Here is a 7,858-nt window from a genome sequence, read left to right as displayed (position 1 = left end):
GATCATGAAAAAAGGGATTGTTCTGAATTCAAAGTGATTTGAGAACCATAACAACCAGTTACAATGAGTAGTCCCAGATTGAGTCCTGGTATGAATAATCCAAATGTAAAGGTTAGGAGATAACTGGTGAAATTTGAAAGTGAGTTGACATCAGATAAACAGACCTTATATAAGATGTAAATATGTTAAAATGATTATAAAGGAAAATGTTCCATTTCTTAACTACATATTAAACTATTTAGGGGTAGAATGTCAAAATGTCTCTACTTTAAAATACTTCATTTAAAAAAAACTGAATTAAAAAATGAGACAAATAAAGCCTTTTTACTTTTGAAATTAAAATCAGACTACATATATTTCACTTTATATGCTATATTTTTACTTAAGATTAAATCATAACAACATCCCTAAGTCATTACTCTTTAAAGGCAAAGAGGGAAAAATATATATATAAATAAATATAGTATGTAGACTCATTTATATATTTCCTGAATAACCACTAAATCCTAAGTACTATGCTAGAAGCTGAGAATAAAAAACAGGATCCCAGTTAAGGAAATTATTGTTTCATGAAGGTAAAGTATGACAATAAAAGTAACACTGCAGTTTCCTAAGGATCAATGAAAGTTTGCCAAAATTTTGGAGCATACCTTGTGCACCTGCTCCTGTACCTTCTTTTGTTTTTTCTTAGGAGCAAATATCTGATCATATTCTTCCGTATATTCCAAAAGCCACTTGCTTGGCTTCCTAAGGCGTTTCTTCTCTGAACGCACAGCTAAAAGATGATAAACAAGTTCACCATTAACCAAAAAGATTCAGGAAAACTCACTGTTTTTATGACACCATCTGATACTCCCAAAGGTAACCAGATGGGAAACCACATAGTAAAAAAGACTCCGGCTTAAGATGCGAGAGGCACAAAATGGCTTGCTATGTTTTCTCATATGCAAAAGGAGCTAGGGGAGACAAAATGACTTGTGCTACCTTACACACACATATAACATAATATATATGGCCCATCCAATCTTGAAAAGGCTAAATTTAAAGTTAGGTCTTTTTTTTTTTTTTTGAGTCACGGTTTTGCTCTTGTTGCCCAGGCTGGAATGCAATGGCACAATCTCAGCTCACCACAACCTCCGCCTCCCCAGTTCAAGCAATTCTCCTGTCTCAACCTCCCCAGTAGTGGGGATTACAGGCATATGCCACCACACCTGGCTAATTTTGTATTTTTTGTAGAGACAAAGTTTCTCCATGTTGGTCAGGCTGGTCTCGAATTCCCGACCTCAGGCGATCCACCTGCCTCGGCCTCCCAAAGTGCTGGGATTACAGCATTAGCCGCTATGCCCTACTAAAGCCAGGTCTTATAGTCACTGACACCTACCTGCACATATAAAGCTAATATATACCTAACAAAACTATAGCAGCTAGATCAGGTAAACAAGTAAAATGTATCTTGAGTTACAAGTTAAGTATGTCTTATCTGAAATGCTTGGAATCAGAAGTGATTCAAAATTTTTCATATTTTGGAATATGTGTATATACACAGTAAGTTATTTTGGGGATAGGACCCAAGTTGAAACACCAAACTCAGTATCATATACATCTTATATACATACCTTAAAGGTAATTTTACAAAATATTTATTTTCTACATTATACAAAGTTTGTGTACAGTAAACCATAAGAAAGCATAAGTGTCATTATCTCAATCACTCACGTGGAATATCTGTGGTTGTTTGGCATTACCTCATTCCTGCCTCTGAATTTATATGCTACTGATAGGCAGACGTTTTCTTACACTACTCACACATAAGTACTTAACTGTAGAAACATGACACACCATTAACACAGTGAAAAAGTAACGTGTTGAGGGTAGTAAGCAGCACATTAGCATCATTAGAATACCTATGTCAGCTGATAAAAAACAGTAATAACAATGTGGGGCTTTATGTCTCCAACTATGATGCTGTTTTGATTAAAAGGTTATTGTATACTGTTTTATAAGGTAAGAAGAAACATCATCAGAAGCAGTTGAGGAACCAGAAAGTCCTCTAGGAATAAAGAGGCATGCTGTGAAATGGCTTTTAAAAACATTTCCTCTAGAGTCATCTCTCTCATTAACAACAAGCACTGTCTAGCAGGGTTTCATTCATTCATTCATTCATTCATACATTCATTTAGAAATGGAGTCTGACTCTGTCACCCAGGCTGGAGTGCAGTGGCATGATCTCAGCTTACTGTGACCTCTGCCTCCCCAGATCAAGCGATTCTCAAGTGATTCTCCTGCCTCAGCCTCCTGAGTGGCTGGGATTATAGTTGCCTGCCACCACACCTATAACATGTCAGCATGTTGGACAGGCTGCTCTCCAACTCCTGACCTCAAGTGATCTGCCCACTTCGGCCTCCCAAAGTGCTGGGATTACAGGCGTGAGCCATTGCACCTGGCCCAAGGCTTTCAACTTATAAACTGACATGAGTTCTTTTTCTGTTATGAATGAACACTGCTCTCGTCCTTCAATAAGCCCATCACATACATTAGCCATGTCATCTATAGGTACTTTTTCTGCAGTGTTAATGTCATCTCCATTGTCACAATTACCTTGATTCAGATTGCTGTCAGCTCTATCACCATGGGTGAACAAAAAAACAACTGGAGCCGCACTGTTGATATTAAAGGCTTTCTCGTTACCCACTTCTTCCAGCTTACTGACAAACTGAATGTATATTTTTTGCACATTACATATTTTTCTCACTTTACTGAAGAAGTCAACAAAATCATCACCTTATTCATTATCATTGGTGAACATAGCTGAAGGTTAGAAGCTGTGCCAGGCATGCACAGCTGTACCTTTAGTCACTGTGTTCCAGGCACTGACAACAGCATATATGGCATCCTTCACTCCTTTTGAAAACCTTCCACAATAGATGTATGGACATCTATTCACAGCTGCCAGCAATATTATTCAAGAAAGTGTTTTTATATTTACTCTTCATCAATCTAGGGATTCCCTGGTCATATGACAGAGTTAATGAAGTCACACTTGAGGGAAAGTCCATGGCATAGACATTATTTTTGATAAAATTTCAGCAGTAGGATGAGCAAAACAGTTTGTAAGGAGGAACAGTCATCATCCAGTCCAGTTTCCCTGAAATGAGCACCAACTACTGCTTTATGTTTGTGAAACCAATTAGAAAAGATGTCCCTAAAGATCCATACCTTTCTGTTAGCATAATCAAAGACTGGTAAAAAAATTCACGCCTTTGGGCCAGGTGCAGTGGCTCAGGAATTCGAGAGCAGCCTGGCCAATATAGCAAAAGCCTGTCTCTACTAAAAATACTATATATACATACATACATACATATATATATATAAATATATATATATATATATATATATATATATATATATAAAGCTGGGCATGGTGGCTCACGCCTGCAATGTGACCTACTCCAGATGATGAGACACGAGAATCATTTGAACCCAGGAGGCGGGGGTTGCAGTGAGCCGAGATTAAGCCACTGAACTCCAGGCTGGGTGACAGAGACAGACTTAAAAAAAAAAAAAATCATCCCTTGGACCTGGGTGGAGTGGCTCACGCCAGTAATCCTAGCACTTAGGGAAGCCAACGCAGGAAGATCACTTGAGCCCAGGAGTTTGATACCAGCCTAGGTAACACAGTGAGACCCCATCTCTACTAAAAATTTTAAAAAACTAGCCCAGTGTAGTAGCATACAGCTATAGTCCCAACTACCAGGAAGGAATGCTTGAGTCTGAAAGATCAAGGCTTCTGTGAGCTGTGGCTGTGCCACTGCACTCAAGCCAAGACAACACAGTGAGGCTATCTCCAAAAAAAGGAAATAATTAACAGTGAGAACACAAGTTTTTGCCTATCATAGCAAGTTTACACTTATACATGCCTGCTTAATTAGCATATCCCAGCATAGTTATTCTGTCCTAGTCATCCTGAATTACTATAGGGACTGTCTCATCAACTGTAGGCAGCATCCTTCTGAGACAGTAACACCAAAACAGTGATGTTTCTCACTAGCATTATTTATTTATTTATTTTTCGAGACAGAGTTTTGCTCTTGTTACCCAGGCTGGAGTGCAATAGTGCAATCTCAGCTCACCACAACCTCCACCTCCCGGGTTCAAGCGATTCTCCTGCCTCAGCCTCCCAAGTAGCTGGGATTACAGGCATGTGCCACCACGCCCAGCTGATTTTTGTATTTTTAGTAGAGACAGATTTTTCCCATGTTGGTCAGGCTGGTCTTGAACTCTCGACCTGAGGTGATCCACCTGCCTCAGTCTCCCAAAGTGCTGGGATTACAGGCGGGAGCCACCACGCCCAGCCTTCACTAGCATTATTATATACTGTGCTGGTGTCAGACTTTCATTAGCAATAACCTCAGCAAAATCACCAATGAATCTCTGCTGCTTCAAGATCAGCAGATGCTTTATCACCACAAATCTTTTTTTGAGACAGAGTTTTTCCCTCTTGTTGCCCAGGCTGGAATGCAATGGTGTGATCTCAGCTCACTGCAACTTCCGCCTCCCGGATGCAATTGATTCTCCTGCCTCAGCCTCCCGAATAGCTTCAATCACAGGCACATGCCACCACACCCAGCTACTTTTTGTATTTTTAGTAGAAACGGGGTTTCACCATGTTGGCCAAGCTGGTCTCCTGACCTCGGGTGATCCGCCCACCTCAGCCTCCCAAAGTGCTGGGATTATAGGCATAAGCCACTGCGCCCAGCACTATTACCACAATATTCAAAACATTAATGTCATGACTTTTCAGAAATTTCTGCAACCAGCCTGTTGAATATTCACAGTTCCTTCCAATTTTTAGTTCATTATATCTTTATTTTATGATTGGTACACAATAAGTTGCATGTGTTCACTGCATTGCTGATGGATCCACTCTCATTACACAATGGAGATCTTCATTATTGGCTTCATGTAGTGTTTATCTGTATTTCATTAACTTCTGTTAATCACTTTCAGCATACAACATTAACAATGATCCTTCTATTTCTTCAGGTCATATATGGTAGTCATTCTAATCCTATACTCTTCTGTAAAATGTTTCATACTTACACCACCGTCTAGTTTCTCCAAGAGCCTGACTTCCTTTCTGCACTATACATAGATTATTCCTCTTTTCTTATTTACTCTTATCCATGGGGATATCTGTAGGCTTTCTGACAAGTTCAACAAAATCTTTATACCACAAAGCAGAAAACCAAAAAAAAAGTTTTTCATTTAAAAACACAATGAATAATGCATGGAGGCTTTTGCCCCACGTGGGGTATTTTGGAAAACTTTCTGTTGGTGCATCCAGCCTCCACGTGTGCCATTTTATCACTTTTTTTTTTTTTTTTTTTTAGTCGGAGTTTTGCTCTTGTTACCCTGGCTGGAGTGCAATGGCGCGATCTCGGCTCACCGCAACCTCCGCCTCCTGGGTTCAGGCAATTCTCCTGCCTCAGCCTCCTGAGTGGCTGGGATTACAGGCACGTGCCACCATGCCCAGCTAATTTTTTTGTATTTTTAGTAGAGACGGGGTTTCACCATGTTGACCAGGATGGTCTCGATCTCTTGACCTCGTGATCCACCCGCCTCGGCCTCCCAAAGTGCTGGGATTACAGGCTTGAGCCACCGCGTCCGGCCACCATTTTATCACTTTTTATGGGTATAATTGCATGGGAAAATCTGGCCTTGCACAAAAAATATATATATAAGCTGAAGGGGGCTTGGAAGGATAGTTTTTCCCTTGGGGACACTGAATAAATTGGGCTGTGTTCCTATGTTCTGACTAACCCACTGCATGAGGTCAAGTGTGGAATTTTCCACTTGTGGTATTATGTCAATATTCAAAAAGATTTTGATTTTGGAGCATTTCGGATTTTCAGATTAGGAATGCTCGACCTGCATTTTAAACAACATATCTATAGATTATATAGACTATCAGAAAGATATTTCAACAGAGTATTATGTAATCAGCACTACCACATGAATTTAAAAACCACTTTACAAATATATCATCAATTTAGTATCATACGGTTAAATGATTGTCTCATGCAAGAAAACTGAGAACTATACCTCTGAACAGAATTATCCAAAAATATAAAAGGCATGGGAGGGCAAGGTGAGCAGATGGTTTAGCCCAGGAGAACAGCCTGAGCAACAAAGTGAGACCGTGCCTCTAAAAACATAAATACATATATATATATATACATATATATATATATATAGAGAGAGAGAGAGAGAGAGAGAGAGAGAGCGCGAGCTGCCTGTGGTGACACATATGTGTGGTCCCAGCTACTTGGGAGACTGAAGCAGGAGGATGTCTTCACTGTAGCCCCAGGAGATAGGGGCTACAATGAGCCAAGACAGTGCCAACACACTCCAGCCTGGATGACACACCAACACCCTATCTGTAAAAATAAAATAATAATAACAATGTATATAATTGATTATATGTCATTATCCCAATAACATAAAAGTGTATGTCATGTATGTCAGTATACGGCAAAAGATAGGAGAATAAAATTTAATATACATGTATATTTAATATTACACAATTACTTTATGGATCAACAGAAAATAAAAAAATTGAAAGATTAAAAATGGAATTTTGGGTACGTCCTTTAAAAAAATTCTTGTCACAGATTGGGTGGCGTGGCTCACGCCTGTAATCCCAGCACTTTGGAAAGCCAAGGTAGGAGTTCAAGATCAGCCTGGCCAACATGGTGAAACCCCACCTATACTAAAAATACAAAAATTAGCCAGGCATAGTAGCACATACCTGTATCTCAGCTACTCAGGGGGCTGAGGCAGAAGAACTGCTTGAACCCAGATGGCAGAGGTTGTAGGGAGCCGAGATCGTGCCACTGAACTCTAGCCTGAGTGACAGTCTGAGACTCAGTGTTTAAAAAAAAAAAAAAAAAAAAAGCCAGACACGGTGGCTCATGCCTGTAATCCCAGCACTTTGGGAGGCTGAGGTCAAAAGATCAAGACCATCCTGGCCATGGTGAAACCCTGTTTCTACTAAAATATAAAAAATTAGCCAGGCGTGGTGGTGCGTGACTGTAGGCCCAGCTACTCAGAAGGCTGAGGTAGGGGAATCGCTTGAACCCAGGAGATGAACGTTGCAGTCAGCCAAGATTGTGCCACTGTACTCCAGCCTGGAGACAGAGCAAGACTCCGCTCAAAAAAAAAAAAACCTCCTGTCACGTTTTATGATCAAAATACCGAAGCATAACATTTTTCTTCAAAGTAATGGTGCAAACAGCTAGGCAAAGTGGCCCATGCCTGTAATCCAAGTACTTTCAGATGCATAGGCAGGAGGATTATTTGAACCCAAGAGTTCAACAAAAGCCTGGGGAACATGGCCAGACCCCATCCCTACAAAAAATTCAAAAATAGCCTGTATGGTGGTGGCATGTGCCTATGGTCCCAGCTATTTTGGGAGATTGAAGGGGGAGGATCACTTAAGCCCAGGAGCTTGAGGATGCAATGAGCTAGGACTGTGCCACTGCACTCCAGCCAGGACAACAGAACAAAACCCTGTCTCAAAATAGGGGCCGGGTGGTGACTTACACAAACCCATCAAATTAATTCCAACCCAAAGTCTCTCAAAACTCCCCATGAACTCTTTTCATTAAAACAGGTCCTTGCGTTCTCAAAATCATGCTCCTTAACCCCCTCCATCACTATCCCCCTCACACAAATTGGATTTCAATTCTAGACAGTCTCTCCTTTGTCTTCTTGTTGGCCAGGTTCCATAGGATAAGATCTTGCTGTGTTTCCTTTTTTTTTTTTTTTTTTTTTTTTTTTTTTTTTTTTTTTTTTTTTT

General features: G+C 40.2%; 2 protein-coding genes across 2 annotated transcripts in view; both read right to left on the bottom strand.

Annotated features, from left to right (window-relative positions):
- The window catches only part of LOC108292176 (histone-lysine N-methyltransferase, H3 lysine-36 specific), a 68,802-nt gene extending 68,027 nt beyond the window's left edge, over positions 1 to 775 (bottom strand). Inside the window, exon 1 of the mRNA XM_037732906.1 lies at positions 651 to 775. The gene's annotated coding sequence lies outside the window, so the exon portion shown is untranslated. The remainder of the gene's footprint in view (positions 1 to 650) is intronic.
- LOC119468715 (histone-lysine N-methyltransferase, H3 lysine-36 specific-like) overlaps positions 618 to 7,858 on the bottom strand; it is a 19,258-nt gene continuing 12,017 nt past the window's right edge. Inside the window, exon 3 of the mRNA XM_037732923.1 lies at positions 618 to 775. Coding sequence (XP_037588851.1) covers positions 618 to 775 — 158 coding nt within the window. The remainder of the gene's footprint in view (positions 776 to 7,858) is intronic.

The sequence above is a fragment of the Cebus imitator genome, unplaced genomic scaffold (assembly GCF_001604975.1).
Source record: "Cebus imitator isolate Cc_AM_T3 unplaced genomic scaffold, Cebus_imitator-1.0 Scaffold478, whole genome shotgun sequence".
Taxonomy (NCBI): domain Eukaryota; kingdom Metazoa; phylum Chordata; class Mammalia; order Primates; family Cebidae; genus Cebus; species Cebus imitator.
The sequence above is the reverse complement of the archived record's forward strand: the minus strand, read 5'-3'. Positions and strand labels throughout refer to the sequence as shown.